The sequence below is a fragment of the Rhinolophus ferrumequinum genome, chromosome 6 (assembly GCF_004115265.2).
Source record: "Rhinolophus ferrumequinum isolate MPI-CBG mRhiFer1 chromosome 6, mRhiFer1_v1.p, whole genome shotgun sequence".
Classification (NCBI taxonomy): domain Eukaryota; kingdom Metazoa; phylum Chordata; class Mammalia; order Chiroptera; family Rhinolophidae; genus Rhinolophus; species Rhinolophus ferrumequinum.
The window spans coordinates 37,298,317-37,320,038 of NC_046289.1; the positions used below are offsets into that span (position 1 = coordinate 37,298,317).

At 39.2% G+C, this 21,722-nt stretch overlaps 1 protein-coding gene across 1 annotated transcript in view; it reads right to left on the reverse strand.

Annotated features, from left to right (window-relative positions):
* Positions 1–2,034: 2,034 nt before the first annotated feature.
* Positions 2,035–21,722, reverse strand: part of PELI2 (pellino E3 ubiquitin protein ligase family member 2) — a 154,730-nt gene continuing 135,042 nt past the window's right edge. Inside the window, exons 3-6 of the mRNA XM_033108938.1 lie at positions 20,371–20,472; positions 11,429–11,626; positions 9,654–9,842; positions 2,035–3,543 (exon numbers count right to left, since the gene is read on the reverse strand). Of these exons, the coding sequence (XP_032964829.1) occupies positions 2,977–3,543; positions 9,654–9,842; positions 11,429–11,626; positions 20,371–20,472 (1,056 nt within the window). The 3' untranslated portion in view covers positions 2,035–2,976. The remainder of the gene's footprint in view (positions 3,544–9,653; positions 9,843–11,428; positions 11,627–20,370; positions 20,473–21,722) is intronic.

The window sequence follows — 21,722 nt, forward strand, 5'->3', positions numbered from 1 at the left end:
AGCTTAATATTTACTCTGCAGTGTGAACTGTAGCCCTTTTTGCAAAAAGTGAAACCAAATAAGGGAATGTTAAGAGTTGAAGCATGCGTGACCCGGCAGCACCAATTATTAATAAAAAAAATGCCCAACTAGAAAAATATTGAGTTGTATCTCATTCTGTTTTTTTTTTTTTTGTAGTAAACGGACATAAACAAATGAAAAAAATATTATCTATGGGAATACATCACTGGAGCTGAACTTCTGGAATGCCTATTCACAAAAGGCAAATTTTAGTCAGGCCAAGATCAGGATAACTGGTCAGCAATTTCCTATGAGTACTCACGGGGGAGTGAGACTCACCTTTTAAAGTGATGGCAAGCAAGACATACAAACAGAAGTGACCTCTGAGAGGTTACCTTTTTCTGAACTGTATTACTCTACTTTGGTGAGCTAGAGTTCTTTATTCTTACAAATTAACTTGCTCTCAACTCTGAAAAAGAAATCTCATTAGCCAAAATTATCAGGGGCTTTCACCAGAAGTGGCTAAGGCGAGCATGGTTTTTCTGGTTGCAGACTCGCCCCCTCTTTGTGGTTCTTAGGCAGGGTGGAAGGGGGACACCTCACTTGGAAGTCAAACGACCAGACGTGGTGCTGACAGAGGGCAGCTCACTGTTACTCCTTCCAAGAGTTTGGAATTTATTACCCAAACTTCAACTTACATTTTGTTATCTGAGTTTACTGCAAGTCAGAAACTTTCCATGTTGGAAGATAATTTTACTTGGGGGCATATATTGCATGCGGAACTATTAGACTTATATATAGTTCTTGAAATGGAAAGTTGTATCAGAGCATAACTTTCTGGAAAAAATTTTTGTTTGATAGGTGAAATCTAGCCTTTGATAGGTGAAATCTAGCCTTTCTAGATGCAAGACCATTTACTTTATAAGATGCTTTTGGGGTATCAAGACTCCCCAAACCACCCTCTGAGCTCTATAGCAAGAAAAGGGTCTGTGTGTCTCCTTTATCATTGTGGAGCCCAAAGAACCATACACTGAAAAGACACACTCTTATCAGTGAAAGCTAATCACTGGAGACTCTGTCTGGCTAAATCAAAAGCGTTTGATATATTATTCTAGGCAAGTTCATTGTTTTCGTTCCTTTTCTATCTGCAGGTAGAGTAAGCTACACAGAATAGAGTAAGCTATCAATAAGAGGACTGTTGTTGAATTTTCACATCACTCAGAAACTACCAAAACAAAATGCCTCACCCTAAGTAATAATATCCATTGAAAAGGAAAGGTATTTTAAAACTGAGAGGCTGAACGTTTTATATATTAAGTCAAACTAAGCAGCAGCAATCAAGAGTAATACAGTTTATCACTTTAAGGAAAAGACATTCAAAATGGGTAAGAACAGCTGAAAATAGGCAAAATATTTGCCAGGAGGCAGAACATGGAAAAACCAATTCAAGTATGGATATAGTATATTAGAATCATATAAATTATATCTCTTTACAAAGGTTAAAAAAATGTAGCCCAAATTTGCAATGGTCAATTTAAGAGGATGTTAGTTTAAATAAATACTTGCTCCATGTGGCAGGGATCTATTTCATCTCAGCTAGCTCTGGCAGTCTCACGTCTAAAGGACTTTACATTCTGGGAGCAGTGATACTACTGGTACCACACAGAGTGAACATCCAAGAATTATTCCAAATGAAATGAAACTAACAGAGAGGGATGGTGGAGCTCATATGAAATTCTGATTTAATTATTCCTCAGTAAACACTCATTTGCTCTCTTGAAATCAGGAATTTCAAATTATCTCTGCAGATGTACCACTTGGTGTTGTGTATATCTAATGATCACATTTAAATTTAGTTTGATTTGCAAACATTTTCAAAACTTACAGGGCTCTGTAAGCTGTGAGGGAAGGTGGCAGATGGTGGAAAGAGAGTGAATAAAAATGCTTGTATCATTGTGATATGTTGCTTTCAGGCTCACAAAATTTTGGCTTTCTTAAGGAAGGAAAAAAAAAAACTTATGAAGCCCCAACAAGTGGTTTTAAAAAGTAAAATCTCATTTTTAATCACTCTTAAATATTAAACAATTCGGTAAGCAAATAAACTTGGTATTATAAGACCTAGGCCATGTTTACTGCTGCAATAATTACCCCCAGTGAATGAATTTTTAAGAGCTGCTACATTTTCATCAAACAGTTCGGGCCATGCAAGGTGAGTATCAGGGACAAACCACAGTGGACATACACAGGCAGACTAAAAAGTTATGGAAAATTGTTTGAAATGCCATGGTATTTGGTGACTGTGTGTATAAAAGAATTCAATTCCACCAACGTTAATAAAAAGAAAACATGACAACATATGAATATACCCCCACCCCGCCCCCCACCGAAAGTAAGAAAAATAAATCAGAAAACAGCCCAGATTTCAAAACCACCACCTGTGCCTAACGTCTCGGGGTTCACCATTTTAAAGAGCCGCCCCTTTGGTATCTGGTCAGATTCCATCTAGCCTGTATCAAGTATTTCCAGACACTGCATGTCTTTCAGGTTAACACCTACACCCCATAGCACGGAAGGCTGCCCATTAAGAGTCAACGACTTTTGAATAAATTTCTTCGTTTGTATGATTTCAATATGATTTAAAGTTTTATCCAAGTCTTCAAAGGAAAAAAAAAAAACCTTGTTTACAAACCCAAGGTTAAAATAAAAGCATGGCATTTTAAATCCAAATATTATAAAGACAGTGTGGTTTTAATCAAGCCGACTTCCATGACGAGGCCGCTGTCTGGAGCATGCAACAGACCACAGCTAGCTGTTCAACTCCGGGTCTGTTTCATCACTATGTCCCCTTTTCTCCCAGCCTCGGGCCCTCCCCTCCCCCCTTAATAAACAGCTTTATAAAAAGGTAAAATCTAGAGTTAGTGGCAAAAATCTTCACAGTAAGTTGTTTAATAAAGTCGTCGATGGCTGTCAAGGGCGTCAGTCCACTGGACCCTGGAAAATTAATTTGATGCAGTTCTGTTCCCCAACCAGCTGCGTGGCACAGAAAGGGCAGGCAGCGTGAAATGCGTGAGTTCCGTGAGGCAACGGGATCTGAGACCAGTATTTTGCAGACTTCTCTGAGCACACGTGTCCACACGGGGTGAAGGCGTGCGTGGGCGGTCCTGCGTCCACGTAAAATCCTGCCTCACAGCCAAGCCACAGAGGCACGTAGGGGCCCACAGTCCTGCACATGGGACACTCCCTCTCGTTGGCCTCCGTGTCGCTCCGGTGGCCCCAGTTGTGGTAGCCGTGTACGTGGCCGCAGCTGAGGTACGCCCAGGGCTGCTTTTCCTCCACCACCTCCTTCCTGTTGATGCTGGGGAAGGCCAGCGTGTTGAGCCCCACGGGGCACTGCGGGCGCGCGGCGTTGATCTCCTGCCGCAGGGCCTCTATGTGTTTCTGCGTGGGAGCGTGGAAAAGGCCGTCCGCTGTTCTCCAGAGAAGAGTGGCCCCGCACAGGTCGATGAGGGAGCCGTCCTGCAGGACGTTGGTCTCAGTTTCCACCTATAACAAGTTTGATAGACACGCCTTTTGAAAGCGAAATTCGACAAATCACTCTAACATCCTTTCCTCTCAAAATAAACAAAAATCATCTTAGAAGTAAACACTGGGAGGCAGTGTATTGCACTAGAAAACAGGTCGGGGGAGTAACTTAGCCTCCCGGAGCCTCCGTTTCCTTATTTGAACACTGGATATAATATACGTATGCCATAGGCACAAAGCCGTAAGTACAGTCTACCCAGCTGTACGTCTTCAATGAGTGTCGTGGTAACTTGAATGAGTACAACTGTCCTTAGATTTGTATTTTCCCTCCTTAAGTCAATGACAGAATTATTCTTTAATCTCATCGGGGACAGCCCATCCAGTGAAGACCCACACTCATTTTGACCAGAGCCAATTTCGAAGACCCCGTAGGGCCCTGCAGTCATTATCGCAGTGGTCCACACGACTCCTGGTGACCCTTAGCTTTGAACACTATCTTTCATCCTGCGTTCCTAAGGCTTGGAGCAGACGCGTGCACGGGGAGCCTTCAATTTTAAAAGGATGGCTGTGCTAAGCACCGGGTGCTCACGAGACTGACGAACAGCTGACAAGAAGCCCAGTTAGACAGGTCAGCAGGAATAGGACCGCTGCCTCCACGGGCTGCATATGCTTTCGGGTACAAAGACCAATAAAACGTCACCCCCATCCTGAAGAGCCTTGCTCCTGAGTAGTGGGAGCCCGACAGCCTCCAGCTGGTCAATGAAGTGCTGCAAGGGCTATGAGGCCACATCACCACGGTGGCGACGAGTGCGGGCTCTGGAGCCTACTGCCTGGGTGTGAGTCACTTCTGTGACCTTGGGCAGTTACTCAAACCCCCGGTGCCTTGGTTTCCCCTTCTGTAAAATGTAGATGAGGGGACTGTGAGCGTTAAATAAGTTAATAGAAAGTTCTTGGAACCATGTCTGGAATGCAGTAAGCACTGTGTAAGTGTGTGCTGTTACTCTGACAAAGTCAGAGATGGTTTTTAAAAGGGTTTTCCTTGAACAGAGATTTGAAGTCGATGGCGTCAGGAGTCAGTGGGCGGGACAGGAGGCGCACCAGAAGGAGGCGAGGAAAGGCCAAACAGCATGTGCATTGAGGGAACAAGGAGTCCAACCAGTTTCGCGGCTGGATGGGGTGCAGGGTGTGGAGGGGGCAGGACACGAGGCCCAGGCTGGAGAGGTCAGGTGGCCTCGGTGCCCAGAGTCAATGGAGAGTTTCAGGCAGCTGTAACAGAACAGATTTGTCTCTCACAAAAGTCCGTTCCCCAAGTCTGGAGGGTGGACTGGGTGGGTATAAGAGTAGAGGTGGAAGAAACAGTGGGAGTTCTCTCTCCAGGCAAAAAAGATCAGTGGCAACAGACCAGAGGCACAGGTATTAAACGCTGAGGAATTAGATTCAACCCTTAGCTCCTGATTTAGGAAGAAAGACTTGAATGTATCTGGCTCACTGTCTATGTAGAACGGGGCTTTCCATGGACAGGGAATCTAGGAGAAACGGCAGATTGTGGGGAAAAGATAGTAAGATCAGTTTGGGTGTGTAGGACCTGCGGGCTGTACAGAGTGTTTGTAGCATAATGTACTGAAGGCACGTGAGACTGCAGCCTCTGAGACAGATCTGACTCAGGGAAGCACATCTGGGATTTGCCAGTATCAAGGTGCAGCCTCGGAGTGGATGAGAGTGCCCAGGCAGGGTCCCTGTGAGGGCACGGAGGCTGAGGACAGAGCCAGGGGCATACCCCACTGAGGCTAGGGTGCAGGAAAACAGCCGTGTAAAGGGGCGAAACGTATGGGAAAAAATAGAGATTTTGTCATTCCCTGACTTTGCTGCCTCTCCACTGCCCTTCAGGATGAAGCCAAAAACTTCCTAATATTCATGGAGTGGCCACTCGACTTCTGCAGCTATAGCTCTTGCCTTTCTAACTGTGAAACAGGGCTGCCCTGTGCTGTGAGCACTGAGTTTGGCCCATGAAACACAGTAAGCTGGACTGTCCTCAGGCACATGCACGAGTGCCCTCTGCCTGGAATTCTCCATCACACCCCACCCCAAGTCGGCCCCGCGGCGTGGACAACTCCCACTCATCATTCAGGTCTCACTGGGATGTCACTTGGCCTGGATGGTTTCCTTTAGTGAAGAAAGCAACCCTTGCCTAATAAGAAAGTACCAAATATTAGTACTTAGAAAAAGTTCAAGTCCCAACTAAATGATAAATCTTAATACTTACAGGACAACATGTGACTCCTTTCAAATAACCTCTTTAAAGTCTGCCGCAGGTCCCTCCTCCCCCATCGCCACACTGAGCGCCCCCTGGCCTCCTCCCTTTCAGAGGAGGGCACATCTCAGCATATAACTGTGTCTAAAAGAACAGTTCTGGTTGTGGTGAGAAACTGCGGTTTGGTGGTGGCCAACCTGTTCAAACAACCCTTCTTTCCTTCCTGAGAGGCAGTTTCTTGGTAAACAACATCTTACAGACTTGGAGTCTGTGGTCTCTTATTTTCCACATACTCTTGACTCCCATGTCTAGGATAGCTGTCCCTCTGAGGGCCTCCTGTACCTTCCAGTACTTTCTATATGGCTGTGGTCATCACACAATAGCCTGCTGATGTGCTCGCTGCCTCATCTGTGAGCTTCTCTGGAATACACCAGTCAAGGGCAGAGCCGTGGGCATCTGGCCGACTGCCGGATCTGCAGCTCCTCGCCTCTGCTCAGTTGTAACATCTAACAACACGGACTGTTACTGTGAACAGCACTGCTCCGATCCTTACTTAGTTCTCACAGCACTCCTAGAAGACAGGTACTAGCATTATTCCAATTAAATAGATGTGAAGCCAGGCACAGAGAGGTCAATTTATTGATTTAAGACCACAGAGCGACTACGTGGTAGAACCAGGACTGAAATCTGTGACCTGACTTCAGAACTATATATAGTGACTGCTCAAAGAGTAGGCTGTTTTCCCTTAACTGTTACTTCTTGTGTGGTATCTGTGAACAAAATGTGTAGTTTTTCTTCAAATACAGTGTGCAAGGAGGCAGCATAGTAAAATACTACTGTGCAGAGATAAGGGTTCAGGTTTTATTTTTAAATTCTCCCCACCCACCCTCCCCCCCCCAAAAAAAAAAAAAAGGCAAGGAGAAGGAACAAGGACTAGACAGGGTTGTGGAAGTAAGAGACAGTTGAAACCTAATGGCCTCTACATATCAAATGGCTAAGCGCAGAGTAGAGAATTCAAATCCCAACCCACCACCCCTAAGCAAGTGACTACCTTTTAAAGCCCTGGTTTCCTCATCTGTAAATGGGAACAGTAACAACACTGAGACACCGAGCTCAGCTGGTTACTATGAATAACACCTGAGAAAGAATTAACATAAAACACTTCGTAGAGCCTGCATGTAGTAACACCATGGTTATTTTCATGATTTCATCTAAAATTAGGTAAGCAAATCAACTTAACTGAATTTACCTAATTTTACACAAAGCAATATAGTTTTAATAAAAAGCTCAAATATAATTTGATAAAACAGTCAAGAGTCTACCAGCGCAATATTCTCAATGTTACCATACGTTACCATTAACTAGGTGAATGAGTCGGACACAATTCAAAGTTCATTCGCCTATTTATTTGCTCAGAGGGTTAAGCTCCTGAGAAGCCATTACCCCAAATTTAGTTCATTATGCCGATCAAGTACAAAGTGCCAAGGTTTCATCATTTGCTGTATTAATGAGAATCTACGGTGATTTGTTGTTAAAAACACATTTTCATATTAATTCACATTGAATGCTGAGTGTGATATTAACACAAAACCTTCCAGTAGCTCCCCACTGAGGACAGGAGGCATCAACTACTGTCATAACAAACAGATAACTCTGGATTGCTAGCAGATCATTTCATATTCCATATTTTTATATTAAACTAAAAATAAAGAGCACTGCCAGGAACTAAAATCTAATCTCCAGATAGACATAATTTATGTCAACTGCTGTCAGTAACATGTACAGGACCAAAGAGGCATACCCTGAAACAAAAGTGTGAAGAATCAGTAGGTTCTCATCTTAGAGAGAAGCTGTTTTCCAGTTAATCCGAGGGGACTGCAGGGAGGAGGGGCCCCTTCTCTCCATGGTGTCACACACAGCCCAAGATCACACTGATGGAAACCTGCAAACCTTTATTGTTGGCTGGGTCAATCGCACACTAATGAACAGTAACAGCACTTTACGTAGATCTAAGGGTCACTTACACAGAAAACTTCAAAATTCGCCTATTTAATGTAATACATTAAAACAAGCTATTTTTGGAATTGTTTCAGTGGCACTGTGAACTTCTCTGGCACACAGCTGCCTGAGCTGGGTCACGACACAATCACCAGAGTGGGCAAGATACACATACTGGGATGTGCCCTCCTGGACAAACAAGCCCTACGTGGATTGCTGCCTATGCTCTTTATTGGCCCAGGGAGGCAAACGCTCTGGTGTGAACATCTCAGGTGAAAGCCAGGTGTGACTCCCCACAGACAGTACTGAGTGGCGACTTGGAGTTCAGACTCTCAGTCAGGGGAACCCGAGTTTCAATCCCATCTGCTGCCACTTCTAACTCTGTGACATTCAGCAATATTTAAGCTCTCTATGCCACACCTTCCTCATCTATAAAATGTGGGCAATTCCACTTCCCCGACTAGGCTGCTGTGTAGATTAAATGAGCTAATGTCTCTGAAATCTTAATGCAGTGCCTGCATCCAGCAACCTTTTGCTGACTTCTTACTGTTGCTGTTAAAATGATTAATAACCAGTCTGGCCAACCTCGGTTAATTTTATGTAAAATTATCCAATGATGAGAAACAAAAAGTTATTTGGAAAAACGGCTTTCACATTCGCTTCCCTATTTACAATCTCTTGAAAAGTGTTTAAACAAAGTTTATTGCATTTTGCTTGGCCTTCCTTAGAAAATGCTTCTCCTATTTGCTCAAACCATAATGCTCCAAGACTGGACTTTATCATCAAACACAAGCTATACCTGTAGCTGAATAATGGTGTAAAACAGAAATTTGGGAAAAAATCCCCTTAAAACAAACATTCAGTAGAGAATAGCAAACCAGGTTAGTAAAATAGTCCCATCTTTTTTCCATTTTAAAAATAGTTGGTTATTATCGTTCTCTCTGAAAAATGATAGATCACAACTTTTATTTCCTTATATGTTTTCTATGGGAAGTTTGAAGAAAACATTTGTTCTCTCTTGTTCTAGCTTCTACCTAACAATTAATTAAAAGTACTAGAGTAGAAAATTTATTAAGAACCTTTTTGTGCTGTGCCCCACAGCTATGGCAAGGTCAGAAACCTAAAGCTTCCCATTTAATGTACAATTATTCTCCATAGAAGAAAGGGTTAAAAAATCAACTGCTTTAGGGCATTTGGGATATGTAGTAATAGTTCTAGGAAAACATTAGCATGCCAAGTCAATGCACTACATGAATTATTCAAGCAAAAAGCTGTAACTATGGTTTTGGTGATTTATACAGGGAATTATGTATTAATTTCTTACTATGAACTCAAGAAAAAAGCTAACTTAATTATATTTTAGTTCCAGAAAGTCTAGTAAGTAATTCTGTAATTCACAATTTTCATTAATTAGCCTGAGACTGCTTAGGATTTCTCCAAATTAGTAAAGTTTTGCACTAAAAATAAGCTTCTTCATTTAAAAAAAAATTGTATTAAATTTATTGGGGTGACAGTGGTGATAAGGTTATCTATTAATCATCTATTTCAAGTGTACATTTCTGTAACATGTGTATATCGCATTGTGTGTTCTTCTTATAGTGAATTTAAGTGGAATATTCTGGTGAAGTATATAATAAAAGATTTGCTTTTAAGGTAGTAAGGAACAAAAGATAATTTACTTCACTTTGGGAAAAGCTTAACCATTAAAGGAAATAAGGCCATTTCCCTCTTACTTTGAAGGGCTTACAGAATTCTGATTCCCCGGGATCAGTACACAACACTCGTACCTGTACAAAGGTTCTGAATTTCAGGGGAGGAAAAAGATAGTTCTCAAGTTAGGTTTTTGTAGTTTGGTGCATTTTCCAGATTGAAGTCCACTTACCAGCTTTCCCCTCTGCTGGGCCGACCTGGTTTCTCGCAAGGTGTACACGTCTCCGCAGACGGAGATCTCGCGCCAGACCCCGGGCTGGGACTCTTCAGTGAAACCCCCTCTTGGATGCATCACCAGGACGCCGTTTGTAGTGAGCCCATCCATGTGGCCATCCGGGTTTTTCCATTTGGCTGCCTTTTCCTGGAGGCCAGAAAAAGCATGCTAAAATTATTTCAAAATGAAGGGGTTCTAGAATCTCTTTGAAATACTGGATAGGAACAGAGGGGAGGAAAGGGGTGAATTTTCATTTTCTATTTAAAGCCAATAATCAGAAGGATAAAATGTGCAATTAGCCCAACAATATGAAAGAAGTGATAAAATGGATGAATAATTTATCTCCAGAGACACATTACATTTATCTTGGGAGCCTAAAAAAAATAATCTGATGCCTGGGCCTCTCCCTCAGAGATACTTTTTTAAACCCCCCCACCCCAGGTGATTCCAGAGTCTAGTGTGAATTCTTCAGTTCAATTTGTGCAGTGTTGAACTCATTATCAGGGAAATATACAGAAGGGAGGGAAAACATTTTTATTAAACATACAAAATTTCAACAACTATTAAGCCAACGCTTTGTGGCCACTATATTTTCATATTTCATGTATTTTCATACAAATATCAGTGTTTATATCCTCAAAGGTGGAAAGCACAAGCAGCTTGATAATAATGGCAGGAGATACTCTTGGATGCCTGTGCCACAGTGATTTCGCTTTTCTCTCTTGGGGACAGAGCCAGATATTGTTCCCACGACTCAGGGGTGAATCCTGATTAGGATAAACCAGTTAGGACAATCCCTGCCTCTTGCCAATGACTGGTTTAGGCATGTGGCTGAGTTCTGGGCAGTGAGACCTGATGAGTCTTCTGGGAGGCTTCCTGGAAAGGTTTCTTTGCTCTACAAGGAGACAAGGAATAAACAGTGCCTCTGACGCCTCTTCTTCATCTGGAAGTTGTCACGCTGCAGGAGATGTGTGGCAGTGCAGAGTCATCTTTCACCCCTGAGAAGACTTCGCCTGAGGAAGCTCATGTGCCCAGAGAGGCAAAGGGCAAGACAGAAGGACCCAGATCCCCTGGATGTCACAGAACCACTGAATTAACCAACCCTGCAGCTGGCCTTTCTTGGTGCTTCTTGTAATGTGGGATAATACATTTTTATTATTGTTTAGGCCATTTTGTGTGTTTTTCCCCCTGCAAAAATATCCTGAATCAAAAAGGAACTACATTAAAACTGGATATTCACTAAAACTTTTGGGTTTCATTTACATGGAAATCCTAGGAAGGAAGAGATTTTTAATCTGTTTTATTCTCTATGATATCACATCTAGAACACCCAATATGGAACATAGCAAACACTCAGTTTTTTGAATGAATGATTAATATTTTCCTTTGAACACTAATTATCTAGCTTTGACCATTGATTTTTCCCTCTGAAATAAAGCTCCTTAAATCTACCATAAATACATTATACACAATGTTAACATATACTTTAAAAAGTAATTACTGTACATATTATAATACAGCAAATGCAAGTATAAAACAGCAAATATAACAAGTAATGACTTAATTATTTTCAGATTTTTTAATAAAAGCTTTTAACTATCCATCTGAAAACTAAAATCTCAAAATTTAACCAGAGGCATCATGCAAAACAAAGTTTTTGGCTACAACTAAATGTTATATATGATAACAATGGGTGTTTTTCTTGAAACGATGTGCTTATCAGTAGTACTTACTCCAAGAAATATGTTTTTGGAAGAGTCAAATCCGGCTGCGAATATCCGTGCTGTGTAAGGTTCATTCCTGTCACAGACAATCCTGCAGGCAAACCTGGATATGGTGCTTTGTGTAATCTGGGCTTCGTCATTGTTCTGACTGCCAGAAATGGTGTCTGTAACGACGAAGTCAATGGGGCTTTCGGTTGATCTGCCCACCTAAATAAATCAAAATACTCATAACTCAACTGAAAAATATCATGTCACCATATTTTGTTCACATGGAATGAGGGTTTGGGATCCCTTTAACATTCCTTATCTCTGCTCTGAAGGTCAGAATTTAATGAAAGAATTTTCAGTTCTGCTCCTTTTCTTGTTTAACTCAGGGAGATGGTGTGATAACCAACCACTAGACATTTCAATGTTAAGAGAAAAGCCCAATTTTCTATTCTGGAGGAAAACAGATATTACCCCAAACAGATTCTATCTCTTGGATCAGGCAGAAGCAGCACTTTCATGGCAAATTATTCTTTGTGTGTGTGTGTGTGTGTGTGTGTGTATTTCCAAGTGAAAAAAAAGCAAGATTTTAAAGGAAGCCAACAAGCAAAGGAAATCTTGCACCAACTCTTGTCCAGCTCCAGGGGCTGGCTTTGCCCACTGAGTCAATCCACCAACGACTCAGCACAGAGCAAGAACAGCTCTAGTCCAGACACACACTTCAAATACCTGTTACCATTCCTCAGGGTGAGAATGACGTAAAGGGCTGTACAAATCAACCCAAAGTCTGAGATGCTGTCAACTGAAAAATGTAAAAAGCTGGTCTCAATACTTCAATTTTGGATTTTTAAAAACTCTCTCTTGGGAAAGTCTAAAAAGTTGCCAATAATATTATATTGGCTTACTTTCCTTGGTAAGTTTAAATGCTGCCGGAAAAAATGTATTTCATTAGCAAGATCTTAGAGTTCTAACAACGATTTTCATATTCAATAAAGCCAAATAAGACAGGTACTGCTCTGTCCTATGAACTAGGAAGAGTATTTGTTTACAAAGAAGGAAATCCTCAAGACAAAATAGTAAAATGTTTATGTAATGATGTTCTATGAATCTCTAACTGTTGGAAAAACAGTGATAAATGTTATATATGCCAAAGAGACTTCTTAACATAATATCATTTATATGTAAATGAATCACTTCTCGCTAACTGTGATGTTAATGTTCTAACAATAGTGACTCTGATTTTGAAGCTGCCAATGGGGAGAACACAGAGCCCCAGATGTGTACATATAAGGCCCCCAAAAGTAAATTTCTCAGGTATCTCTATGCTGACCTCAAAATTCTATCTAAAACATAAGCAATGCAATACACTTTTCATGCAAATGAATAAAAGGGGAAAGTATTAATATATCTTGTACTTTAAAACAAATTTAGCACTGCTTGTTGCTTCCTGAAACAATATTAAATTTCTTTTGTAAACCTCACATATATATTCTCATGCATACACTATTTCGTTAAACAAACCAACAACAGACATCTATTTTCTCTTGTCTTTTACAAACCTTAATTTCTTGTCCTAATGAAATGTGCCTGGAATAAACTAAACCACTGGGTTCACAGAAACTCATCAACTGAAATAGATGCATATTGCCTGAATGTATGCATTTCAGGTTTAGAAAACATATAACTTGTTAAAAACTGCAACATAAAATCTAAATTACAGATATTATATAATCATATCATACAATTCATCTTTCAAAAGCTGTAGAATCTTCCCTCTGCTAGATTCATTTAAAAACTGTATGCAACTCAGCTCTACTGATTCAGACCCCTCTAATTTTTTTTAAAAAGCCTTTTTTAAAGTTATTCTCTGAGTTACTTTCACATATATAATGTAGTATTATTAACTATACTCACCGTGCTGTACGTTAAATCCCCAAAACTTCCTCATCTTACACCTGGAAGTTTGTACTGTTTGACCAGCATCTCCCCATTTCCCCCACAGCCTCTTCCCCAGCCCCTGGTAACCACCATGCTAGCCTGTTTCTGTGATTTTGATTTTAGATTTCACATATAAATGATATCATATGGTATTTGTCTTTCTCTGCCTGACATATTTCACTTTAAAAAGCTTTTTTAAGTTAAAAAAGTAATAAGTACTTATGCAAACTATTTCACAAATATAGAAGTATAAAGGAAAAATAAAGGCTACTCCAAACTCAGGAACAAACCTGTCCTGAACTTCTATTCCAATGAAGCTTAGGAATGGAATGTGGAAAGTTCTACAATTTCCTAGTCACGTCACAAAACCCAGAGTTCTCACGACAACACAGTCTCTGACCTAATTTCTGTTACTTCCATGGAAGAGGGCAACCACTTATCAAGCTCTGTCATAAGCTCCAAGCTAAAACCACGCTCTCGCCGAATGTCACACAACTGTCCCTTGTCTGCAGAGATTACTCTCTTTAAGAAAGGTCATTCTGATTTCATTCCAATGTATTAATGTCTTGATGAATTAACTGAAATTGACTGTAAAACATGACATTTTATTCCAACTGGAACACATACTGCTAGGATCAATTATTTCCAGCCATGATACTTATCTGACGGGTCATATAAGATTTGTTTATCAATTCACTTCCACTTAAAAATAACCTGTAGAGTGCTAGAATAATTTTATACTTTAGGACATAAACCTTGTGTTGCTTTTGCCAGGAACAAATCTGAGCCACTTTTCAAGTGAAAACTCACCCAATGTGGAAACCTTGGACCCTGCCCTTTCTTTTGATTACTGCTATTTTAAGGGCAGTCATGGACACAAGCCAAGAAGCTTCTGAATCTCATCTGATAGTCATATAATGCTGATATTCATACAGTAGCCATAGGGAGAATTTCACTCCCTGCTGACACTCGCAGACATCATTTAGCACTTTCAACTTGAATATATATGGGAAGTTTGGGTTTGCCTGGTTGTCAGTCGAAGTCAGTACAGGTAAGATGGTACCGAAGCATCTGAAAAGGCCTTCCTCACGCTTCCTGGACCAATCCTTCCCATGTCCCTGCATCTGTACCCTTATTTTCTGACTTCCTTCCTGTGACAAGGACGAAATATCACTGTTTCTATCCAAGACCAATCTCTTCACTGATGCTTGGGATCCCAATAGCCTCCCCTCCCCTGGACTCCGCTCCTGATATTTGCTCCTGTCCACATCTCTCCCTCCTGAATCATCAAGTTCTCTCTTCATACTGGATCACGCCATCAGCTAGCACATTCTCGAGCATCTTAAAAACTGTGACTTTGTCGGGTAAAGGTCCAGTTTATTGGTTTTTTTTACCTTTCAACTTGCCACTGATTAAAACATACAATAAAAATGACTATTAGAAAAATGATCATCTGCTTGGACGGCTGTAATAGTTTCCAAGCGCCTCCTTCCTCTCAGCTTCCTACTCATCACACGCTGTACTGTTAACAGACATTGCTCTGCTCTGCTGCGTACAGCTGGAGTAGCACTGCTCTAGACCAGTCTCTCATCTTTAAAAACGCTTTCCTTTGCCTGCAAGCAACCCTCAAGCTACAGCACCATTTCTCTGATTCACTTAACAGCAATACTTCTCGCAGGACCTGGCAGGAGTTACTACCACCATTTCCTTACTCATCCCTTTAACCTCTCTCCGCAACCCGCTCCAACGGAGATTCTCTCTCCAAAAGAGCTTCTCTCCTCACAGCTCTACTGAAACCACTCTCTCCGAGGTTTCTGGGACTTATAATCAGCCAGCACATCCCAGCACATTTGAACTTGGTATTAAAATAATGAAACCCTTCCAGGCTAGTTGGTAAACAGCCCCCTTTCCTTCTCTTTCTGTCCTCTCCCTAGGTAATCTCATCAAACCCCATTTATTCACCAGAAAGGCCTGACGTCTCCCCCGAGTTCTGACTAGTATACCCAATTTCCATTTGGATGTGTAAGAAGCACCTCAAATGTAACATGCTCCAAACAGAACCTGTATCCCCCTTCAGCCCCTAGATTCCCTATATCAACGACTGGCATCCAATTTGCTCAAGCTAAAAATCAATACCCAAGAATGATCCTTGATTCTTTACTTTCCTCCACACCCATGTTTAACCTCCGTGAAAATCCTGCCAACTCTACTTCCAAAACACATCTTCAATCCTTCCACATCCTCCACTTTAGTTCCAGTTACTATCGATATGAGCTCTTTCTTGGATTGCATTTACCTTAGCCTCCAAATTGATCTCCCAGTTTTCACACTGGCTTCCTACATTCGCCTCTAGGCAGTGGTTGGAGATACCTTTTAAAAATATGAATCAGATGATACCTCTCTCTTGCTTAAAATCCTCCCAACAGCTTCTCCAAAACTCCTAGAATAAAAGTCAAGGTCTTCACTTGGCCTAAAGGCCTTACCTCTCCCAGCCTCTGCCCACCTCTCCAAGGTCATCTCATGTCACCTCCCTCCTCTTTCACTCTGTTCTGGCCTTGGCTCTTGGCACTCTGCCTGGAATGCTTGCTTGTGGTCTACTTGCCTCCTCTAGAATGCAGGCTCCGCGAGAGGGAGGCCTTAGGTGCTCAAGAAATGAAACTGATGAATGGAGGATTGTGACAGTGAGCTTGAACCCTGTGACACACACACACCCTCCCCCACACACAGGTTTTAAGAAATAACTACTGAAAAAATCGTTGATATTCTTTAACATTTTTCTCACCTATATAGATGCTAATGTTACCATCTAAAACTACAACAAACCAACTGAATTAAAAACCAAACAAATAGAAACTAAAAACATACGGGTGTCGCGGCATCCAGGTTCAAAGCCATTGAAACTGTGAAATCAGAGGGGAAAAGACCACTCACTAACAGTGGCTTTGGGACCTGGGTACTTTCCTTGTCCTCATGATCAAGATGTACTTGGTATTTACACATCACTTTAGGGACTCTGTGAGACATCTGTTGATACCTTTCATAAAAGATTTTCTCTCTATATTTTACTTTCTCAAGAGCTACAATCTTTTCTTTTTCCTCTCTTTATCCCTACTCTAGAAGCTAACTACTAACATCTTACTCTGACTATTAACTCAGATTTTCTCACCCTTAATCCATCTCTTACGAGTAAATTCAGATCTAGTTTTGATGTTTTTTTCTTCAGGCAGTAATATTTCTGAGCTCTAGGCCTACTATCTGATTCCACTGTGGGAAATGCAGCCCAGGTCCTTTTTGGGCTCATTCTAATGTTCTACTTTTAAATGCTCAATTTACCTAGAAATCAATTTAATTTGTAATGGCTAAATTGAACAGGCCTCAACACCAAGGTCTATACATGAGAAATATAAATGTTGCAGTGCTTTTTGCTCTGTAATTTTTACCAATGGTAGGTTTCAGACATATAAACTTGATAAAAGGAGGAAAAAGTTAAAACAAATCTTGATTTTTTTCAGGGCCTTCTAAGAGTTGCTTAATTTGACTCTGCTTAGAGTGAGTTGACATTAATCCTCCAATATGTCCAGTTAGTCTGCGAATGGAATGAGATTATTTTAGTGAAAATGGCAAATAGGTTATGTTTTCCAAATTAATCTACACATTTTTGTTGAATTACCATGCTTTATTTAAAGAGGTTGAGTTGGTACTATGTAGAAAACCCAGGAGACCGAAATCTTCTGCCACTAACGCCTTCTCTGCCCTTAGATTAAGTAACACCTTTCCTTTCAAAGACCCAGATTTCTCAGCTATGAAATTAAGAGGTTAGTATAACATCTGGTATTTCTCAGCATGGCCCACGAACCTCTGAGGGCCCCCAAGATCTGTTCAAGGGGTCAGGTCTCTGAAGACAGAATTGCTTTTATGATAACACAGAGATGCCATTTGCCTTTTCCACCTGCTGACATGTGCTCCGATGGTGCCAAAGCACCGCTGTGCTTCAGCAGGAATCGAAGCAGCGGCACCAAACACACTAGTGGCTACTGAACGCTTCACCGCCATGCATGTGCAGTGCAGTTAGAAAGTAATGCCAATTTCCCTTAAGTATGCTTTGATGACACAGCAAAGAATAATTAATTTCAGTAAATTTTGAGTCTGTAATATTCTGTGTGATGAAATGGAAAGTCCGCATCAAGCACTTAGAAGTTCATAACAGTATGGGGGTGCCCCTCCAAATTAAAACTAAAACTACCATGTTTTAGTGGTAATCCTACTTCCGGGTTTTATCCAAAAGAACTGAAATCAGGATCTTGACGAAATATCGGTACTCCCCCTCCCATGTCCATTGAAGGAGTATTTACAATAGCCAAGATACGAAAAAACCTACATGTCCGTCAACAGGTGAATGGATAAAAGAAATTGTGGTACATATCTACAATGGATATTCAGCCTTTAAAAGAAGGAAACTGTGCCACATGGGACAACATGGATGAACCTAGAGGACATTATGCTAAGTGAGATAAGCCAGTCACAGAAGGACCGATACTGCATGATGCCACTCACATGACGTATCTAAACTAGTCAAATTCATAGAAACAGAGGCGGGCAGGGGATAGTGAGTTGTTGTTCAACTGGTCTAAAGTTTCAGTGCACAGGTGATTAAATTCTAGAGATTTGCTGAACAACATTGAGCCTATAGTTAAAAATACTATACTGTACATTAAAAATTTCTCAAGAGGGTGGACCTCATGTTAAATGTTCTTACTACAATAAAAAAAAAAGAGTAACAAGAGCTCAAACAAATCCAGCTCAATCTTTAATTCATTCTGCATTTGCCGAGATGAGAAGGAAGAAAATGAATGATGAGAGTTGCATGTGATTGTATAAAAGTGAAGAATACACTATGACACAATATGTCACTAAAGAATCGTAATGAAGTTACGTGTGTCATCACAGTAACTTGTTGATTTTAAGTGGTAAAACATGTACCACCAACAAATGTGAAGTTTGCTTGATTCACTTTTTTAGTATTGAGACTCTTCTCTCTATGTAAAACAAAGAAAAGAAAAAATCTTAACAAATGTTAAGATGTATAATTTTTGAAAGTATTTAAAAAAAGAAATTATTATGAAGTCCCATAAAAATATCAACAGGGAAGTATATGCATATACTTCTCTAGGAAGAGATTTTCTTTGGTAGAACAAGAGGAAAGAATATTTAGAATATTATAAAATGAAATGGCATGAAGAGTAAAACCATTTATATTTTATTTAAACATGACAAAATGTTACTTTTGAGTTCAAACTAGCACTTAAATAACTAGGTCTATACCTATGACAATTATGATGACTATATATCTATCTATCTAGGATTGTGTAGTTGTTTTTCTTCCTTGTTTTAAATAGCTAACACATTCACATGGTTCAAAAAAATCAAAAAGTATGGAATACCTCTCTGTAGCCCACCTGCCCCGTCCGCTTCCCCATAAAAGCAACTGCTTTATTTAATGCACATAAGCATTGTTTAAGTCATTTAATTATACTAATTCAATATTTAATAATATACTATTTAAAATTTAATATATTTAATAACATTAATTATTTACTTTGTTAACATTAAGTAATCTTAATTGAACATAATACTATCAAATGGCTCAATGTATTTAATAATATTAAATATTTAATTAAATATGCTTGGAACTCTTTCCGTGTCTTCACTTAGAGCTTTTTCTTGTTTTACAGCCTTGGAGGCCCCCACTGTATGGCTGTCTCCAAATTCACAGAACTGGTCCCCTTCTGGAGGACTTCAGGTTATTTGTAACCGTCTGCTGTTAAACCATGCTTCGAGCAATAACTTGGTAAAAATGTCATTTTGCATGTATGTAGGGGTACCTCTGAGGTAAATATCTGGAAAGAGAACAACTTTAGAAAGAGAAGAGCTGAGTCTAAGAACGTGCATTTTGTATCTTTCATAGGTATTTCCAAATCACCACCCCACAGAGGTCATACTAATTTACAGGATGTAGGAGTGTGTCTCCCCACAGCTCTGACAAAACCTTTTGGATGTTTGCCAATCTGATAAGTGACAAATGATATCTCTATGTGATTTGAATTCATATTTCTCTTTTTATGAGAGGTTGAGCATATTTTTTTATTTCAAAAGTTATTTATATCGTTTTCTGATGTTAGTATCTATGATACTTTTTTGACATTTGTTTTAACATCATTTAATTAATCTTTAATTTGCATTCAGAAATGCAAAACCTCATGGTTTGTAATTTGTGTTTGCTTTTTCATTTTATTAGCCTTAATTTTAATTTTCTGGTGTTTTAAAGTACCAATTCTTGGCTATCCTAATTCTCTTTTTAAAAAATTAATTGATGATTTTCCCCCCTTTATTACTTCCTTCCTTCTGCTTTCTTTTGATCTATTTCTGGACTTTCTATTACATACCACTAAAACTATTCCTGAGTCTGTCCTCTACTTTCTTATTGTCATTTTTGAAAAAGAACTTTTTGAGATAAATGTTTAATTCTTCAACTTCTTTCCTCCCTCCTCCCTCCCTTCCTGCCTATAAAAGCATTTACGTTTTTGCATTTCTTATGAGTATGTTGGTCACATCTCATGAGTTTTGCTATATAGTGTTCCCATAGTTATTTTTAAAAAGGCCTGTAATTGTAACTTTGATGTCATCTTTGATCCAAGTGTTATTTAGGAAGTATTTTGAACATGTTGGCTTTTAAAAGTGGCTGGCTATAAAAATTTTTACTCTGGTTACTAAAGTCTATTTTTATTGCATTGAGAACTGAGAATGTAGCTTTTATAAAATTTTTCTTTTTTTGCAATTAATTTTAGAGTTAAGTTTTTTCTTAGTTTTTCAAAAACCAAATAGGAATAATTTTTATATCATCGTCACTTCTTCCCCCTTGGGCATCATCATAAAGCATCATCAGTACTAGGAGTCCTGACTACATATCAAAATACAGAACTGAAGGAAAAATGTCCTAAAACTTCCATTAAAAAAAAGCAATATGTTACCTGAAACATATCCGTGTCTTTATCATGTGTGTACTCGACCACCACAGTCTGATTCCTTGATAGAGTGTACGATATGCTGTGTTGACCTATGCAGCTGATAGCCTAATAAAGAAATAAAAAATATAAAAATTCATTAAAATTTCATTTCAACAAGGTAACCACCATTGTTTACAGTTAAGAGATATTCTACCAGCAAAACTCAACATAAGCCAGCATTTTCCTAATACGTAATCAGAACATGTCCTTGTTCTGTGCCCTGAATTACAGAGCAGCCAATAGTCACAATTCTGGTTTTACCAAATATTCTATCTTAATATGAATGATATTTCACTTACACTAAATCAAAGTTAATTTATTAGTTTGCAAGACTTGATTTAAATCACATTCCCAGAAAAACATCTACGTTCTCTGTTACCTTAACTCAGTGACAGAGTTTTTAGACTAATATGATTTATTTAAAATTTATTTCACACAACAGGTAAGTTAATAACACTTTGTTATAGTATTTTCCCCATGTAATAGAGATTATAATCATAGTAAAAGAATCACTTTAAAAACTGTAAATGTTCTATAAGAATTTCTATATAATAATGCCCTTTTCTACCCAGTGATAATCATACTTTGTTCCACGTTATTTAAATCCTATATGAGCAATTGCTTAACCTGAGATTTATTGAATTAATAAATAGGGTAGCTAAGTTAGTTTTATCTTTTATATTTTTAGACTAAAGTTATAGTCTTTTTCAAAGAATCTAGAAATCTATAATATAATATTGTTCTTTGTTTTCTCTATAACGATATATTTGAACACATCTTAAGATGTGGTTACACACTTTGAAATTTCCAAATTAACAAAGAAGTGTATTTAAATTGTACTCCAAATTATTTCGATTACATTTTATCTATTCTACTTTAACTTATCTTCATTTCCACTTTTTCACATTAACTATAATAAAACTTTAATAAGCCTATCTATTAAACATTTACTGAATAATGATACTGTATGAAGAGCAAGAAGGTATTTGGAAGTAGCTGGACATATATAGCATGTTAATGAGAATGTCTGAACATTTATATTTTAGTAATACAATTGCTTAGAGTAATAAATAGTACAACATTCGAAATCAAGTTGGAAGTGAGCCTGGTTCATCTCATGGTTATTTAATCATCTGCCCTGAGAAACTACATTATTGAACTGATGCTTGGTTGTTCATGCTTCATTAAAATAATACAAGTATTAGAAAGAATAATAATTTATGTATTTAATGTGGATCTAAACAATACTTCTTAGACTACTGAACTCCTGTAACATATATAATCTTAAATTTTCATTGGTCTGAGTCAGAGAAATT